Raw genomic sequence first — 20,260 nt, 5'->3', positions numbered from 1 at the left:
CGAGGTGGACCTCCAGGAGTTCGAGGCCAGCCTGGTCTACAGAGTGAGATCCAAGACAGGCACCAAAACTACACAGAGAAACCCTGTCTCTAAACAAACAAACCAAACAAACCTATGTTGAGTAAAATAAGGCAACCACAAAAAGCCAAGGACAGTCACGGCTATAGAGAGACCTTATCTTAAAAAAACAAACAAACAAACAAACAAACAAACGTTGAGAAAAATGAATACAGCTCCCTATGCAAAAATGATCATTAATTAGAAGATTCAGTATTATCAAATGTCTCTTGTCCCAAATTTGACTATAAATTCAATGAAATTCTAAGAAAATACCACAATAAACTAAAAATTAACAATCTCTTCCTAAAATTAACAGAGAAATGAGTACTACCTGTAAATATAACATGATATAATATTGCAAAATAACAAGAGTTATAGTCCTTAACCTCAAGACTTGGTACAATTACAGTAATCAAACCAACATCAATTCTCACATAAATATAAAGAACAGAGTAGTGTAGTCTGAAAAACAAAACAAAATCCTGTAGTAGTGGTCATTTAAATAAGGTACCTTTAAAGCAAAAGAGGAAATAACCACAAGTTTCCTAAAACTCAGAAGCTTTAACATTTGCCTTTAAAAAAGCACATTTTAAAAATATAAATTTAAAAGATATCTTTTACATAACTGTGGTACATATAATCTGTGATCATGAAAATTCAAAACTTACCAGGGAAGGAATACTGAAATTTATTTCTTCAAAGCAGCCATCAAACACTAAACTAAATGTGGGATCTATAGGAAAACGACATAATGTTTTAAAACATGAGACCACTCAATAACTTTTCCCCGTTACCCTTTTCCATGGCACTACGTAGCGTTTCCTTGCTTTGTAGAGACGGCTCGGTGGCTATAGTGGAGTCTGCTCTTGTGAAGGGCTGGAGCTCAGTTCCCAGCACCTGTATCCGACAGCTCACAACTGCCTGGAACTCCAGCTCCGGGACATCTGACACTCCTGGTCTTCAGGGATGGGGACTGAACCTGGCTCCTCTGCAAGAGCTGCAGCCATCTCTCCAGGTCCTTACATTTACAATTGTTAGTAAGTGTTTTAACTGTTCTCTCAGTGATGAGTTGTGAATTTCTTTTTTTTTAAAGATTTATTTATTTATTATGTATACAGAGGAGGGCGCCAGATCTCATTACAGATGGTTGTCAGCCACCATGTGGTTGCTGGGAATTGAACTCAGAACCTCTGGAAGAGCAGCCAGTGCTCTAAACCTCTGAGCCATCTCTCCAGCCCGAGTTGTGAATTTCTTACTAGTAATTTCTTACAAGTGTTCTAAATATGTATGTATAGGGAAAAGGTATATATACAGTTTGGCACTATTTGAACTGTCAAGCATCCATGGGGAGAGTCGTGGAAGTATCCCTCTCAGATGAAAGGAGACTACAGTATCATGCAAATGATAACTCCTGAAGGAACTTTCTATTTTGATCTAAAGTAATTATTACCTTTTAAATAAATTATTACCTAACCTATGATTATTAAGATTTTCTTTTCTTCTTTCTTTCTTTTTTTTTTTTTTTGGTTTTTTCAAGACAGGGTTTCTCAGTGTAGCCTTGGTGTCTGATTGTTTTTGTTTGTTTTGTTTTGAGAGAGATTTGGCTATATAGTACTAGCTGGCCTGTAATTCATTACAGACATCAGACCAGCCTCAAATTTGTGGCGATTCTTCTGCCTCTGCCTCCTGAGTACTGGAATTAAAGACCACACTATGCTTTGTTTTGAAAAGAAAAAAAAAAAAAGCTTTTTAGATTTATTTATTTTATGTGTTTGTTTTGTCTGCATGTATGTCTGTGTCTCATGTGAGTAACTGGTGCCTGAGAAGGTCAGAGAGGACATTAAATCCCCTGGGACTGGAGTTATAGACAGCAGTATGCTGCATGTGGGTGCTGGGAACTGAACCCAGGTTCTCTGCAAGAACAATAAATACTCTTAACCACTAAGCCACCTTTCCAGTGCCCCCATTTACCATTTGTTTGTAAATGTCCTTTATTATTATTGTCTGTGTGTGTTTTGTGTGTGCATGTATACATTCAGAAACAACAGGTCAACCCTGTGGAACTGGCTCTTCTTCTACCTATGTGGGTTTCAAGATCAAATGCAGAAGAATAGACTTGTCTGGAAAGGGCCTTGACCTGCTGAGCCATCTCCCCAGCCCACACCACGCTTTCCTAAACTCACATTTAAAGTTAGTAGCTCTTCCAGACTACTTCACCAGAAACAAACTGTGCTGAAATGACTGTTACGTACCACTTGTAGTAAGAACAAACAAACTGGGCTGAAATGACTGTTACGTACCACTTGTCGTAAGAACTACTGGTCGTTTAGTTGTAGCCATGAATGTTTTGACTGCATTCAAAAACCCAGTATCTTCATCAAAAATGACATCAACCTACAAACCATTCATTAGGATGTTAATATAGTGAGAGTAACAACAATACACTCGTTCAGATCAGTGATAGATCTACACAGTAGACACACTATGTCAGAATCAACACTGATTAATTTTTGAAAAGTATGAATTGAGCACTTGCTGGAATTTTATGGTTTTTTGTTTTGTTTTGTTTTTTTAAGACAGGGTTTCTCTGTGTAGTCCTGGCTGTCCTGGATCTTGCTTTGTAGACCAGGTTGGCCTCGAACTCAGAGATCCACCTGCCTCCCGAGTGCTGGAATTAAAGATTTGCACCCCCACCACCTGGTGAAAAGTTTATGTCTTATACCATAAAGGAACTTCTAAGATGGTAATACAGTAAACATTAAAACTAAAGAAAACACATACCTTGAATCCCAGCACTCAGGAGGCAGGGCAGGCAGATCTCTGTGAGTTTGAGGCCAGCCTGGTCAACAAAGTAAGTTGCAGGACAGCCAGGGCTCTTACAGAGAAACCCTGTCACATTGTCTAAAAACAACAACAAACCCAAACAAACAGCAACAAACCAGGCAAACAAAAAACTAAATAAAACACAATCACTAATAACTGGGTAGATATGAGTCACAATAACTTCTATAGTTGTTAATAATCATTATACTTGAATTATGTTAATCATCTTAAAATTATTCTAGCTAGGGCTGGAGGGATGACTTAGTAGTTAAGAGCATTAATTGTTCTTTCTGAGGACCTGGGTTTCATTCTCAGCACCCACAGAGCAGCTCAAAACCATCAGTAACTCCAGTTCCAAGGGGACCAACACCCTCCTTTGGCCTCCTAAGGTGGTACACACACATGATGTACAGGCATACAGGAAGGCATAACATCCACATACATAAAATAAAATATTATAAAGAAAACATTACAAAAAAAAATTTACCATTTTTTTTTTTTTTCCAAGACAGGGTTTCTCTGCGTAGCTTTGCGCCTTTCCTGGAGCTCACTTGGTAGCCCAGGCTGGCCTTGAACTCACAGAGATCCGCCTGCCTCTGCCTCCCGAGTGCTGGGACTAAAGGCGTGCGCCACCACTGCCCGGCTAGAAATTTACCATTCTTTAAAAAAGAAATATTATTCTAAAGTTGGATTTACTATTTTATAATTCCTTGTAAGAAAACACAAAGTAATCTTTAAAATGTTTCCACTCTGAGACCAATGCATGCCCCTGCAAGCCTACCTCCTCAAAGAGAATGAGAGATGTTGCATTCTTTCTATTGGATTCTTCAGCTCCTATTTCTTTAACATTTGAATTATTTGCATTTGTTGATTTAGTCTGAATAATTTGCCTCTGTTCCAAAGAAGAATTTTTGATTCCTGCATAAATACAATGTTAACATTTTAGGTAAAACTCATGGTTTTTTTTTTTTGTTTGTTTTTTTGTTTTTAAGACAGAGTTTCACTGTGTAGATCAGGCTGGCCTTGAGCTTACAGAGATCTACCTACCTCTGCTTCCAAAGTGCTGAGGTTAAAGGAGTGTGCCACCACACCTGACAAAACTCACTTTTAAAAAACACGAAGTGTACCCACAAACTGAACTCCCATATCAAATTTTACTCAACAGTGACACTTCTGTATTTAGGAACATTAGCATGATTGAGGCTTAATAAATAGCAGAGGACCACATGAAATATACAGTTTCATGTAACAAGGTTAATTTACTTTGTTAACGTAATGTTTTACCTTTATTATTTCCCATGAGTGCTCCTACTTCTTCATTATTTTTGGATTTGGAGGATACTTTAAAATAATTTGCCAAAGTTTTAGGGGGAAGCGCTCGCTTCTGCCCACTTCCTTTTGGTGACGATGGAGGAAGCTTTCTTGGTGATGTAACGACTTTCCCAGGGGAGTTTAACTTTTCTATGAAAAACAAATTACATTTAAGAACATTCTAAAATTATACTAATGGCAAGATAAAATTATCCACAGTATATTTCTACTCTTACACAATAAAAACCAAAGCAGACACTTTCTTTCATTCATATATGCAAATATTCTATACAGATATTATTGAATTGTTGTATATATTCTAACAGAAGGACAGGACAAAGCAACTATTTGGAAAAGATGCTCTTTTCCAAAGATACACACTTTTCTCTGATTGACTGTTTGAAAAAAGTCTTTCTATGGTACTCAGAACTCAAGCTTCTGAGCCTCTGTGGGGTGTGGATGAAACCCTGAGTTAAGTGGAGTCCTGAGTAAATGTGTATTGTTGACATGGGCACAGACATGTCAAAGACCCCAGAGCCCCCGAAAATGGTACCCACTCCCCCAGTCTCAGAGAGATGGCAAAGCCTTCTTCTCGTCCATGTGTAGATGTTGATGGTACATGCAGATAACATCCGTCATAGCCTCTTCCTCCCCATGTTTACAGCCTGAAGACTGTTCCTACCTAGATGAGCTAAACCTGCTTATTTGTTCAGCTATATACCATAAACCTTGCCTCCTTGTTTATCTGTATATGATAACCCCATCTCCTTTTGCAGCTTGATGCAATAACCCTGCCTCTGTTTAACTCTATTTAATAATACACTGAGCTTATGGGGTATTGGTGTTTCTCCATCAAAGAACCCAGGCCACCCAATCCCAGATTTTCTGTGTGCTTGTGTTTTTTATTTTTTCTTCATTCCTTCAGCACCCCAGCCAGGTCCATCCCTGAAAGATGAACATTGCAATCCTCTTTACCTCTGCCCTCTGAATGCACGGATTATAGGTATATACCAAACACCTATCATAAACACAGGATTTTGAAATAACATTCACAGTTCCTTCAGTTATTTTTGCACTGCTTGAAATCAGAAGATACTGGAGGAAAACTGGTAATAGCACACACTGGGCTCTACAGTACATCAGTAGTATTACAAGCAAGTAGTGTGTATTTCCAAATACGTTCTGGAGGATGGATACCAAGTCAAAACATAAAGAGGTGATCTCTACTCTACAGAAGCATGAACTTTTTCCCCCAGAACTTTCGTCGTGGTTGTCTTAGTCCCTACATGTCTTAATTATACAGTAGAGCTCTATCTTCCTGAGTTACCACCCTACTTACACATTCCATAACTGAGCCCTGTTTATGTTTGTTCCTGCTATATCCATGGATCTTATCCTAGCACGTGCATATCAGAGGTGTTTAGTAAACACAATGAGATATAACACTACATTTTTATTAAAAAAAAAAACAAAAACAAACAGGACATTCTGGGGCCAAGAGAAGGCTCAGCAGTTAAGAGCACTTGTTGCAGCTGGGCAGCAGTGGCGCACGCCTTTAATCCCAGCACTTGGGAGGCAGAGCCAGGAGGATCTCTGTGAGTTCGAGGCCAGCCTGGTCTACAGAGCAAGATCCAGGACAGGCACCAAAACCACATAGAGAAACCATGTCTCAGGGTTGGGGGCAGGGGGGGACCCAAAAGGAGCACTTGTTGCTTTTCCAAAGAACCCTGATTCCATTCCCAGCACCCATATAATGGCTTACAACTCTCTAGAACTCTAATTCCAAGGAATCCAATGCCTTCTGTTCTCTATGGAAACTAGGCACATACATGGTACACATACACACATGCAGGCAAAACATTCATATAAAATAAATCTAAATAGGACATTTTAATAATAGATAAGAGATGTAAAATTTTAGTTAGAACTTTCTTTATATTAAAAAAATAGTAGAAAAACTACTTTGTTGTATTTTTCTGGCTTTGACATAGACAAAGGATTAATAGTTTTAAAATACTGCTGTTTTGTTTTTTTCCTTAAATAGGGTTTCATGTTACCCGGACTAGCCTTAAACTGGATATATAACCCAAGATGACCTTGAGCTGCTGTGCTGGGATGAGAGTTATGCACCATCATGTTCAGTACACTCTAGGCAAGCATTCTATCAACTGAGCTATACCACAAGTCTGTCTACTTCTTTTTTGTTGTTGTTGTGTTTTGTTTTTAATTTATTTTTACTTTACAAGCATTGGTGTTTTGCCTACATATATGCCTGTGTGAGAGTGTTGGATCACAACACTGCAATTACAGGCAGTTATGAGCTACAATGTGGGTGTTAGATATTGAACCCAGGACCTCTGGAAGAGCAGCTAGTACTCTTAACAGCTAAATCATCTCTCCAACCCTGCTTCTTTGTTTTTATGAGACAGTTTCTCACTCTGCAACCAAGGGGAGCTTTGAACTCATGACATTCCTCAGCTTCCTATATGCTCATAGTTCAGGTGTGAGCTACCACACCTGGCATTATATGCTATCTTTAATGTCAAGATACTCAAATTGAAATTAAAAAAAAAAAATCATTCCCAAAATTTTTCCCACAGAAGAATCACCTCCAGCCAACTCTGAGTATAGGGCAACTTGGCACGCCAGAAAGCAAGGAGATAGACTCCTGAGGCCACATCAAAAGGCTACACAGCACCTGAGACAGTTCCTTGACAGCCAGAGGGGAGTATATAAACACCAGAAGAAAAAGGATATGACTCTGGTTCCAGGCAAGGTAAGAAGGAGGATCTGAGACTAGATTTACTTCTCCATCCAAAACAGTAACAGCAACAAAATGGACATATGGTATGAAACATTTTTCAAGTTTTTGACTACCATCCAACAAAGGACAGTGAGTGATCCCTGAGGGACAGGACACAAGAGCTAAACATGAAGACTGCCCAGCTTATTGCTCTGAGAGAATTCCTAAGCCACACTGGGAAAGAAAAACCCAGCCCAAGTTTTCCTAAGTCAAGGAGGCTAGACAGGAGAAAATCTAGGAAATCTAGGAGATGAGGAAATCTAGGCAGAGAGAGCCCATAAGAGAGAATACACAAACTGAGACAGCTATGCAGAGTACTCTGAAATCTGCAGAGTCCTCCTTGGCCAAATCTAAAATCAGTACTCATGAGGGAAGGGCCACGGGAAACCAATCCCGAGACAAACAGAAATCTAGGAATGGCAAATTCATCCTTTTCTTATTTGTTTTGTTTTATTTTCTGATTTAGAGATAAGGTTTTACTACCTAGGCCTGGAACTCACTATATAAACCAAGCAGGCCTCAAACTGATATCGATCAACCTGCTTCCCAAGTGCTGGGATTAAAAGCATGTGCCACTACGCCTGGCTGAATTCATTCTTCTCACTGGACAGACCAACAAACATCATCACTGATGAGAGACTAGCAAGGGTGCTCAGAAGCAGTACGCAGTAGAGGAGCAGAGTCAACCCGGGTCTAAATGTGGCTATGGTCTTGTCTAGTACAACCTAACAGACCTGAAATGAACAAACTCAGAACAAAGGTCAAGGACACTTACAGGAGACAGAAATACCCAGCTCTAACAAGATAAACTGTACAAAGTCTGGCAGGCAATTAAAAGTATCAGGCTTTCAGGTTGGAGAGATGGATCAGTGGTTAGGAGCACTTACTGCTTTTCTAGAAGACCCAGGTTCAGTTCCCAGCATCCACATCAAGCAGCTCTGAGTTGTCTGTAACTCCAAAATTGAGGGATCAAACACCTTGTAGCCTCTGCAGGCATTGCACATACACATAAACTCATGCAGACATACATACATACACAAAAGCAAAAATAAATCTAAAAAAAAGCATCAGCCATCAAAAGAAGCAGAAGAATATAATCCATAAGTAAGACAGAAAAAGCTGAAAACTAACTCAGAAATTAAACAGGAGACAGAAACATGGACAAGAACAATGAGACAGCTATAATCACATTCCACATCATCAAATATTTACAGGAAAATGGGGCATATGATAACTAGAAACACAGAAGGATAAAAAAAAAAAGACCCACATAAACTTCTGAAAATGAAAACTAGGCTGACAGGACTGAAAGCCTCTAAGATACTGCAGAACACACCCACGAACTTGAATATGTAGCAGTAACTTCAAACGGACATGCAAAGAGTAAACAACTGAGAAATAGATGAGTCATCGGTAAGCAGTGGGACATCTTCTATTAGACAAAGATGACTAATGGCTGCACAGTAACATTGAAGATATGACAGAGAGCTTTATCATGAGTGAGCCACAATGAAAGAAAACACTTGAACTCATTCATCAATCACTAGACATGGACAGGTCTTCCTTCATGATGTCATAGGAAGAACAATCCTCTCTAGTCCTGTATTTCAGTCATACCATAGAAAAGAATCTATTATAGTTCATAACCATCAGCTTGTAAGAAATGTGGGGAAGAGGACTATGGTGACTGATAGATACAATGAGAATACACTCAGAAGCCAAATCTACAGTGTCACAAGGACTCAGTTCTTCAACACATAAAGGACAGGAACAGAAAAGGTAGGGATTTGAAACCTAAGAAGCAAGAACTAATCAAATGTGAGATGTGAGCCTTCTTTGGATACTGATTTGAAAAAAACATGTAAAATCTGAAACCAGCCTGTTTTTAGCAAGGAATAAGCCTCATTTTGTTAGGTTTGATTATGATACTATTGCTATGTTTTTTTTTGTTTTGTTTTTTTGTTTTTTTTTAAGATTTATTTATTTATTATGTATACAGTGTTCTGCCTGCACATATGCCTACAGGCCAGAAGAGGGCACCGGATCTCATTACAGATGGTTGTGAGCCACCATGTGCTTGCTGGGAACTGAACTCTGAGCCATCTCTCCAGCCCCTGTTGCTATGTTTTTTAAAAAGCCCTTAATGTTTAGAAACATAAATTTAAGTACATATGGACTAGAACAATACAATGGTCTTGAGATTTAGTTTATGAGTTTAGATTTATTTTATTTCAAAATAGCCCTGGGAACAAAAGTGTGTTTATGTGCAGGAAAAGCTAAAAAGAAAGTGGCAGGTGTTGAGAATTATTCTCTCAGATTTTGTTTTTCCAAAGATCACTGTAGCTCAAGGGAATAAGTTACTTACTTGGTGACTTGCCAATGTTGTAGTTATTAAAGAAGCAGGGTTTTTGGGAGTTTACACCTTGTTTATCTACTTGATGGGACTGGGTAGCTTCCTTCAGCTGAGACAGGATTTGTCTACCACTCCTCTGGGAAGAGGCATTCACTTCAAATATCTAAAAGAAGAATATATATATATATATTTAAAAAGGCAAATAGATTTTATCCTTTCTTCTTTTCAAGACAAGGTCTCACACTGTAGCCTAGGTTGGGCTCAAATGCAAAGCAATTCTGGCTCAGCCCTCAGCTTCCTGAGTGTTATGATTCCCCAAGTGCGAACCTGTTTACACCTGCTTCCTTCCATGCACACGTCCAAGTGGGAGTGTGTGCATGTGGAGGCCAGAGGATGACCTTGGGTGTCCTCCTCAATCTCTCTGCACATTGATTTTTAAAAAGAGTCTTTTGATGTCTGTGAGGTGGAGCATGCTTGCAATCCTAGCACCAGAAGGCAGAGGAGCTAGAAGTTCCAGCTCAGCCTGGTCTACAGAGACCCTGTCTCAAACAACAACAAAAAAAAAGAGAGAGAGAGAAAGGAAGGAAGGAAGGAAGGAAGAAAGGAAGGAAGGAAGGAAGGAAGGAAGGAAGGAAGGAAGGAAGGAAGGAAGGAAGGAAGGAAGGAGAGATAAAAAGAGAAAGAGGAAAAGAAAGAGCAAAGAAAAGAGAAGAGAAAGGGTCTTTTGGTGAACCTGATATTCATGGCTGGTGAGGCCATCAGTTATGTTCCAGAAACCTGCCTAACTTCATTTCCCCGGCCCTGGGATGTTGTTTGAATCTCAGATGGTCTTTTAATCAAAAAAACAAAACAAAAACAAAAAACCCAGAGCCAGATATCAGGGTGAAAGAGGAAAGATCACAAAAGCAGAGCAGCCAGCCACTAGTTCTTACCTCTACGAAATCCTCAGCCTAAAGAGAGCAAGCTCCTGTTTCTTCATGCCTTATATAAACTTTCTCTGCCCTGCCATACTGCTTCCTGGGATTAAAGGCCTGTGTGCTTCCCAGCAAAGGCATGAGCTCTCAAGTACTGGGATTCAAGGTGAGTGCCACTACTGCCTTGCTCTGTGTCTAATCTAGTGGCTGTCCTCTGATCCTCAGGCAAGTTTATTAGGGTACACAATATATTGTCACACTGGGACACAAATATGCACTGCTTAGCAGCTTTCTCACGGGTGCTGGGGAATATGAACTCAGTCCTTTTCCAAGCACTTTTCCAACTGAGTCATCTCCCCATCACCTTTTTCTTTTTTGAAACAGGGCTTCATTAACACAGGCTGGCCTTGGATTTCTGCTCCTCCATGTTTAATGCTAGGACTACAGGAACATTGCCAAGTTTTTCTATTCTTATTTTAATATCCATCATAGCTAACTACTAACCTTAAATCCGAGCTCCTGGGCACAAGCATACACAGCAGCAGTTTTTCCCACTCCCGTTGGCCCTGTTATAAGAACAGTGTTGCATAGATGACACTCTTCATCATCTGAACTGTCTTTAAAGTCCATGCTATCCGACAAATCTGAAAAATTATTCAAATACAAGTAAAGTGATTAACTGCTTGGGTAGCTCTTTTACCGCATGAAACACAGCAATTAAATCCTACAGATTTCTTGCCAATAAACACTATAAAGTGAATTCTCAAAGAGTATAAAATCAAATATAGGGTTGGGGAGATGGCTCAGCAGTTAAGGGCACTGATTGCTCTTCCAGGAGATTCGGGTTCAATTCCCAGCATTTCACATGGCAGCTCACAACTGTTTGTAACTCCAGGGCCTAACACCTCACACAGACATACATGCAGGCAAAACACCAGTGCACATAAAAATAGAAATAAATAAATAATTTTTAAAAAATCAAATATATACTAATCCTTAAATTTATGCCAATTTATCTAATCTAACTCAAAAATTGTTCAAGGAAATAAAAAAAAAAAGTATAACTCAAAATACCTTCCTGTTTTTCATCTCTTTTCGCCTTTGAATTCTGTCTTTCTTCCAGTTCAGCTCTTCTTTTCCAGTCCTTCAACCAACTGTCATAAAAGAAGTGTTAATATGAAGAATCTGAACTGCTGGGCGGTGGTTGCGTACTTCATTAATCCCAGCAGAGGCAGGCAGCTCTCTGTGAGTTTCTGGACAGCCAGGGCTACACAAAGAAACCATGTCTCGAAAAACAAACAAAAATAAAAAAACAAACAAACAAACAAACAAAAAAAAAATGGACAGTGGTGGTGCACGCCTTTAATCCCAGCACTCAAGAGGCAGAGCCAGGCCGATCTCTGTGAGTTCAAAGCCAACCTGGGGTACAGAGTTCCAGGAAAGGCGGCAAAGCTACACAGAGAAACCATGTCTGAAAAAAACAAACAAAAAACAAAACAACGCAGGGCGATGATGGAGCACACCTTTAATCCCAGCATTCAGGAGGCAGAGCCAGGCAAATCTTTGTGAGTTCAAGTCCAGCCTGGTCTACAAAGTGAGATCCAGGACAGGCTTCAAAGATACACAGAGAAACCCTATTTCGAGAAAACAAAAAACAAAAAACAAACAAACAACGAGCCCCAGGCTGTAAGGCACCTTTACTCGCTAAGCCATCGTGATGATCCCTACTGGTTTATTTTGTTGAGACAGGGTCTGGCTATGTTATCCAAAGTGACCTTGAACTCACGAAAATTCTCTTTCCCTAGCCCGCCATGTATTAGGATCACAGGAGTACATCATGAGACCCGGTTCTGGAAAGGCAATTTTATTTTTTATTTTGTTTTGTTTTGGAGACATTATATAGCTCTGGCTGTGCTGGAATTTACAGGAGATCCACCTGCCTATGCCTTCCAATTGCTGGGATTAAAGATGTGTACCACCACGCCCAGCTTCTGGAAAGGTAATTTGAATTCCTAAGAATAACCAATATAGATTCTACTATAATGAATTTTACAAAGCCAGTAAATTTTAGCTTTGGAACTGTAGACCTGAATTAATAGTAACACAATCCTACTGGTAAGAAAGCAAGAATTGCCAGGTGGTGGCGGCAGCGCACACCTTTTGGATCTCTGTGAGACTAAGGCCAGCCTGGTCTGCAGAGCAAGATCCAGACAGGATCCAAAGCTACAAAGAAAAACCCTGTCTTGAAAAACCAAAAAAAAAAAGACTTTCCCAAGTAATATTATTACTTTGCAGTTTCCAAATTTTAGTCTAAATTGCAAAACTAGATTCATAAATTATTTCTTAATTCTTTTACAAATTTTACCAACCTATATAACTTTTTGATAGCTAACTCATTGCCTATGAGTTCATTTGAATTCTGAGGCTGGTACTTTTCTGTCCAAAGCATGTCTTCAGTTCCAGAATCTAAAGCAAAAATAAAAAAACACATTAAGGTATTATTCATTCCTTGACATAAGCATACATTCTTAGACATTTACCTTATTATAAATGTAATTTTTAAAAATCTATAGGAATAATCTTATTTATAAAATGCAAAAATTTATTTTTAAAACTTTACATTTAAATTTGTGATACCAAACTCATCACCTTAAAAAAAAAAAAAAAAAAAAACAACCCAGTCCCACACCTTTAATCTCAGTGTTCGGGGAGGCAGAGGCATGTAGATCTCTGAATCTAGACCAAGTTAGTCTGATCTACATAGTGAGTCCCAGTCCAGCCCATGCTACATAGTGAGACCCTGTCTCAAAAAAAAAAAAAAAAAAAAAAAAAAAATAGGGTTGGGGATTTAGCTCAGTGGTAGAGCGCTTGCCTAGCAAGCACAAGGCCCTGGGTTCAGTCCTCAGCTCTGGATAAATAAATAAACAAACAAACAACAAATAGAAAAATTAAAGCTGGAGTAATGTACGTGCATTACAACTTTTAATAACTACATTTTAAATGACCATATTTGATACTATGAATAGTGTGTAGCATAGAAAACAGTAAGCTAGCTAAAGAACAAAGGCAAGCTCTGCTCTATGAAGCCAATCTGAATAAAGAGACAAAAGGATACACCTCTAACTTAGAAGACTGCCAAGATGGCAATTCTCTCCAAACTAATATGCCAACCAATGAAAACTCAAAACCTCAATGGGATTTACACAGGCAAGGAAAGTGATAGTATACTTAAGGAAGTCAGTTCATAAAAATATCCCTCACAATAGGTGAGGGGCTGGAGAGATGGCTCTCTGGAAGTCAAGAGCACTGGCTGCTCTTCCAGAGGACACAAGTTTGTTCTAATACCCACACAGCGGCTCACAACCGTCTGTAACTCCAGTTCCAGGAGATCCAATGCCCTCTTCTGGCCTTGGCTAGCACCATCCACACATGTTATACAGAGATACACATGCAGGAAAAACACCCATACACATAAAATAAAATAATAAAATTTTTTTTTAAAGAAAATGGTAGGTAATATGCCATATCAAGCATTAAAACATTCCATAAACTTTATATAAAATAGATGAATTAAATCATCTCAATAGAATCTGGTGTGGTGGTATATGTCTTTAATCTCAGTATTCAGAAGGCAGAGGCAAGAGGATCTCTGAGTTCAAGGTCAGCCTTGCTTTTAGAGTGAGTTCCAGGACAGCCAGTACAGACAGAGAAACCCTGTCTCAAGGAACACAACAACAACAAATCAACTCAATAGAATGTCTTGGACAAGATGTCTGTGTGTATACATATATGCTGAATAGAATAAGAATGTGTAGAAAGGCAAAATATACTGAAAAACAATATAAATAGTATGATTATATATATATAAAAACAGGTTTTGTTTCCCTCCCTCCCTCCCTTTCCATAAGGCTGGGGATGGAACTACCACTGAGCCATAGCCCCAGAAACAGGTCTCACTAAGTTTCTCAGGCTGGCCTTGAACTCAACTCTATAGCATAGGTAGACTTTAAACTTGTGATCCTCCTGACTCCGCTTCCTGAGTAACTTGGATCACAGGCCCACACCACCAGGTCTGGCTTATCTCTGGCTTAAAAAACAGAGCCTAAGTAGAAGGAAAGTGTGGTGGATGCCAACAATCCTAATACTCCTAAGTCCAAGGCCAGCCAGGGATATATAGCAGCATCTTCTGTCTAAAAACAAAAAAGTACATGTATATAGAAGAACAGAATAAAACCATAAATTACATACCAATGTGTTAATATGCTTCTGTGTGAGCCAACACAACTATTCAGGAGGCCATCAGAAGACTGAAAAATGGAGAGAGTGGGGGCCAGGCAGTGGTGGTGTGTGCCTTTAATCTCTGCACTCAGGAGGTAGAGGCAGGTAGATCTCTGTGAGTTTGAGGCTAGCCTGGTCTACCAAGCAAGTTCTAGGACAGCTAGAGCTGTTACACAGAGAAACCCTGTCTTGAGAACCACACCCCACCAAAAAAAAAATGAGGAGAGTGGTAAGGAAGAATGACAGGTTAGGGGTTCACAATGTGGCTCAGTAGGTAGAATATTTGCCTAGCATGCACTAAGGCCTGGGTTTAATCCCAGGCAATATGCATAAATATCGCATGTTTACAATCCTGAGGCTTGGGGGGTTGAGGCAGGAAACTCAAGGTCATCTTTAGGATTAGCCTGGGATACATAAGACTGTCTCAAAATGGGGTGGAGATTGAGAGGTTAAAAAAAAAAAAATCAAGCATTCTAGGATGAGAGGGAGGAAAAAAAATCCAATTTGCTAGGAAAGGACAGTGTTTCTGCTACTGACTCTGTCCTCATCTTCTACTGCTTCTGTCTTGATTTTACATATACTTACAGCAGTTCGCTTCTTCCCTGAGATATTTAGAAATATACCTTTGGCAGAATGTAGATTTATCCCAGAAGAGTTGATTGTTTTCTCAAGATCTTCTGACTTTTCCTTTATCTCTTCTGGACTCACTGAATATTCATTTGGTTTCTTTCTTTTTGACTTGTGATTTCCTGTTTCCACACATTTCCGTTTGGTTTCTTTTTGACTGACACAAGGCTGTAGTTGTGGACTTGCTATTTTGGAAATTAAGAGAAATGGATGTGCTTACTAATCAACAAAAATAATATTCAGTACCCAATAATCTTCCATCACTTTCAAACAACCTATAGTCTTACAACATTATGATGAAAAGTTAAGAATCAAATGTTATGTAATTTATAAGCTGGAGTAAGCTGGAGACCTTAACATTCAGACCGCCTTCTGTACAAGATACATAAGTTGCAATGACCTCATTTAAGGCTTATTAATGAATGATTAGCATTTTAATATAACTAGATCTGCCTGGGTTGGAATATCTGGAAGTTAGCAGGACCAAACAATCTCCCTTGCCAAGTGGCAGTCAAGTTCTGTCTGTGCTGACCACTTCTAAGAGTCAAAGGCTGGGTCTTCATCTTTTCAAAACTCAAATGTAAGCTGGATGGTCAATGGTGGCATATGCCTTTAATAATCCCAGGATTCCAGAGGCAGAGCAGAGGCAGGCAGATCTCTTTAAATTCAAGGCCAGCTTGGTTCACAAAGTGAGTTTTAGGACAGCCAAAACTACCAAGAGAAACCCTGTCTCAAAAAACCAGAGAGAGAGAAAGAAAGAGAGAGAGAGAACTCAAATGTAGACATAAATGATTATCACTAACCTTGTTTACCATGACCCTCAGAAAGTACCTGGTGCTCAAATTGTTTCTTTAGAAGCAAGGGAAAATATTTTCCTAAAGAAAATTCAGGATTTGACTGTGTTATTTCCTCCAGCAAAAGATTTCTTACTTCTTTAGTAAAATCCTTCCTTGTCCTCATCAACTGCAATGAAGAACAATATGTACAGTAACAAGCCATATCATCTATTGCCTTAGCTACAACACTACCAAATGCTTCCTTCTCAGAAAGTCAGTATCAATGGAATATTAGCTTTAGTCACTGAACACAAAAGTTTAGCTTTGGAAGGACCTATTTCATATATTTATTCTCTACTTTCAATCAATTGTACTTTATATATTAGTTCTGGCTTACAAAGTATTTAAATGTGCTGTATAATCTAATATTCTATTAAAATGATTTTTTATTCTTTTTTTTTTTTTTTTTAAAGTAGAGTCTTGCCAGGCACGGGTATACACCTTCAATCCCAGAGGCAAGTGGATCTCTGTGAGTCTGAGGCCAGCTTGGTCTACACAGTGAGCTCCATGCCAGCAAATGCAACATAGTGAGGTTGAAACCCTCTCTCAAAATTAAATAAAAATAAAGACAACACTTCAGTATATAGCCCAAGCTGGTCTTAAACTCATCATCTTCATGTCTTAGCCTTCCAAGTGTTTGGTTTATACTCATCCACATGCCTGGATCTATTATGAATTATTCTGATATTTTAAGCTCTGTGAGGGGCTAGAGAGATGGCTCAGTCGTTAGGAGCATTCTGTTGTTCTGGCAGAGGACATGGCTTCAGTTCCCAGCACCAACATTAGGTGACTCACAACTGCCTGTTAACTCCAGTTCTAGGGCATGTCATGCCCTCTTCTGGTCTCTGTGGGCACCTGTACATACATGGTATGCATACATGTACTCAGGAACACATAAAATTAATATATACACACACACACACACACACATATCTTTAAAGCTCTATGACTATTTAAAGAGAGTATGTATTTCTCTTTTTCTTTATTGTTTTTTGGAGACATAGTTTCACTGTGTAGCGTTGGCTGTCCTGGAACTACCTCTGTAGACCAAGCTGGCCTTGAACTCAGAGATCCTCCTGCCTCTCCTTGAGTGCTGAGATTAAAGGTGTGCACCACCGTTGCCTGGCTGAGACTGTATTTCAATTAGATTTGTTTTTTTCTGAAAGCTGGGAAAGAATAATTCATGGAATCATGGATGGTTTCTCTGAACTTACCACAACAGCAGAATTACTTCTTGGATTTGAATTCAATGTTGAAAATTCACCAAGAGCAACAACACATTTTGAGAGATCTGTTACTTTAGTATTCAATTCTTTAAATTCAGTTAACAGAGGACAAGACGGTGGCTTCAAATGCCATAACCAATACTCTAAGGAAACAGAAAGGTATCCGAATTTACACACTATTCCTTCATGGAATAACAAACATGCAAACATGAAAAGGCCTGACAAATCTTATATATGAGACTCTGCATTCAGTTCTCAGCAATACCAAACAACAACAAAAGCAAAAATCCCAGCAAGCAAGCAAATGAAAGCAGCTGTATGGTTCAAACAAAATTACCAAACACCCAAGTGAATACACCATGAACAACAGCTTGGCCATGCCATGGTACACTCCTATAATCCCAGGAGTTGAGAGGTGGAGACAGGACTGAGAGAGCAAGGCTTACTTACCTAGGCTTCATAGCAAGACCCCCACCAAAAAACAGCTGATGAAAATTACCTCACCTTCTCTTTAATTTGTCAAAATGACCAAATACTAGCAAGCTCATTTCTTTCTAAATCAACTTTGATGGGTAGTTTCAAAAACCAAGGGACTATTTAGCATTCTGATTTAGAGTCTAAGGGTCTGATTTTTTTGTTTGTTTGTTGTTAGACAGAGCCTCACCACGGAGCCCAGGCTGGCACCAACCTGCTATGTCCCCGACAGGCCATGAACTACAGTTCTCAGATCCAGCCTTACAACAAGCCTAAATTTAAATATTAAAACAGTATTCATTCGGGCTGGAGAGATGACACAGAGTTGAAGAGCACCGACTGGTCTTCCAGAGGTCCTGAGTTCAATTCCCAGCACCCACATGGTGGCTCACAACCATCTGTAATGAGATCTGGCACCCTCTTCTGTGTACATAATAAATAAATAAATCTTAAAAAAAAAACAGTATTCATTCAAGGTTCCTTACATCAGGGAGGCAAGGATGACAAAAGGGATAATAAAAATCACTGGGCCTTCTTTGCTCTGCATGGGAGCATCATCAGTAAACAAGTCCAGGACTTAGGGAAAAACAGGTAAAATATACTTGTAATCACTAAAATCACCAAGAACGCTATAAAACCAGAAAACCTACCCCATTCTTATTTTTAAATTTTTATTTATTGCTGGGTGGTGGTGGCACACACCTTTAATAATCCCAGGACTTGATAGGCAGAGGTAGGCAGATATCTGTGAGTTCCAGGCCAGCCAAGGCTACATAGAGAAAACTTGTCTTCAGAAATATAAAACAAACAAACAAAAAATTTATTAATTTTGTTTGTTTTTTTGAGACAGGGTTTCTTTGTGTAGCTTTGTGCCTGTCCTGGAACTCACTTGGTAGCCTAGGCTGGCCTCGAACTCAGAGATCCGCCTGGCTCAGCCTCCCGAGTGCTGGAATTAAAGGTGTGCGCCATCACCGCCCGGCAAAATTTATTAATTTTTAAAAAGCATTTCTTTTTTTAAAGACAGGGTCTTATAATGTAGCTCTAGCTGGCCTGGAACATGCTATGTAGACCAGGCTAGCCTTGAACTCAGAGTTTGTCCTGTTTCTATCTCCTAAATACTGGGATTATTTTATTTTTATGTGTGTGTCCTGCATGAATGTATGTGTAGCACGTGTGTACAGGTGCTCATTGAGGATAGGAGAGGGCTTTTCCTTCCTGAATGCAATAAAACCTGATCTCCTGGAGCTGGAATTACAGATGGTTATGAGCCTCAATGTGGGTTCTGGAACTCAGACCTAGGTCCTCTGCAAGAGCAATAAATGTTCCTAACCACTAAGTTATTTCGCCAGTTCTTTTTCTTGTTTAAAAAAAAGCAGAGTATCAGCCAGGCGGCGATGGCACAAGCCTTTAATCCTAGCACTTGGGAGGCAGAAGCAGGCGGATCTCTGAGTTTGATACCAGTCTGGTTTACAAAGCAGATCCAGGACAGCCAAGGCTACACAGAGAAACCCTGTGCCAAAAAGCCAAAAAAAAAAAAAAAATGGTGAGGAGGTGGGGAGGGACAGGAGAATGTCCTTAGATGATAGAATACTTGGCTGCATATGGGAACACAACAAGGTAAAAGTGAGGCTAAGTTTTAAGTACAGTGGTACACACCTGTTATTCTAACACCTGAAAGCTGACAACAGGAGCATTCATACTTTGAGGCATTTGGGGCTATAGTATACTGAGGCTAAAGCAGAAGTACTGCTAAGTTTCAGGCCTAGGATACATAAGTTCAAGGCCAGACTGGGCTACAGAATAAGACCCTGGCTCAAAATAAATACAGTTGAGGCCAGCCTGGTCTTCGCAGAGAGTTCTAGGACAGCCAGGGTAAACAGAGAGACTCCGTCTAAATAAACAAACATACACACACACACACACACACACACACACACACACACACACACACACACATTAAACAAACTTACCATCATCCTTTTGTTGGACATGAACAACCCTCTGGAAACTGGTACTCACTGCATTGTAAACATCAAGAGCAGCAGCTTTCTTTGCAATCTGTCGTTTCAGTAAATCTGGCAAACCACTCCGTAGAAAATCACGCTTTGCTTTAAATTGTACATCACAATCCTGAGTTTGTTCTGATGAATCTTGACTTTGAAGAAAATTATTTAAAAAAATAAAAGCAAAAGTTATAAGTACCTAAAGGAATAAATTGACAACCTGAGTTCAACTGCCCAGGACCCACAATGTGGAGGAATCAGCTCCACAAATTGTTTTCTGATCTCCACATGCATGCTGTGGCATGTGTGTTTATACAAATGTAAGTAAATAAATATATGTAATATAATAATTTAAAAAATAGCCAGGTGACGATCAAAAACACCAATGACAGTCAATGTTGGAGAGGATGTGGAGCAAAGGGAACACTCCTCCACTTTTGGTGGGAATGTAAACTTGTACAACCACTGTGGAAATCAGTATGGCGGTTTCTCAGAAAATTAGGAAGCAAACTACCTCAAGACACAGTCATCCCACTCTTGGGCATATACCCA

At 39.4% G+C, this 20,260-nt stretch overlaps 1 protein-coding gene across 1 annotated transcript in view; it reads right to left on the bottom strand.

Annotated features, from left to right (window-relative positions):
* The window catches only part of Atad5 (ATPase family AAA domain containing 5), a 55,021-nt gene that overhangs the window by 9,147 nt on the left and 25,614 nt on the right, over nucleotides 1-20,260 (bottom strand). Inside the window, exons 7-18 of the mRNA XM_042282480.2 lie at nucleotides 19,676-19,860; nucleotides 17,220-17,374; nucleotides 15,973-16,132; nucleotides 15,166-15,354; nucleotides 12,634-12,730; nucleotides 11,339-11,418; nucleotides 10,769-10,908; nucleotides 9,363-9,513; nucleotides 4,168-4,344; nucleotides 3,665-3,801; nucleotides 2,361-2,454; nucleotides 729-793 (exon numbers count right to left, since the gene is read on the bottom strand). Of these exons, the coding sequence (XP_042138414.1) occupies nucleotides 729-793; nucleotides 2,361-2,454; nucleotides 3,665-3,801; nucleotides 4,168-4,344; nucleotides 9,363-9,513; nucleotides 10,769-10,908; nucleotides 11,339-11,418; nucleotides 12,634-12,730; nucleotides 15,166-15,354; nucleotides 15,973-16,132; nucleotides 17,220-17,374; nucleotides 19,676-19,860 (1,630 nt within the window). The remainder of the gene's footprint in view (nucleotides 1-728; nucleotides 794-2,360; nucleotides 2,455-3,664; nucleotides 3,802-4,167; nucleotides 4,345-9,362; nucleotides 9,514-10,768; nucleotides 10,909-11,338; nucleotides 11,419-12,633; nucleotides 12,731-15,165; nucleotides 15,355-15,972; nucleotides 16,133-17,219; nucleotides 17,375-19,675; nucleotides 19,861-20,260) is intronic.

Source organism: Peromyscus maniculatus, chromosome 8 (assembly GCF_049852395.1).
Source record: "Peromyscus maniculatus bairdii isolate BWxNUB_F1_BW_parent chromosome 8, HU_Pman_BW_mat_3.1, whole genome shotgun sequence".
Lineage (NCBI taxonomy): Eukaryota > Metazoa > Chordata > Mammalia > Rodentia > Cricetidae > Peromyscus > Peromyscus maniculatus.
Note: the sequence above shows the minus strand (reverse complement) of the source record. Positions and strands in the feature narration are given on the sequence as shown.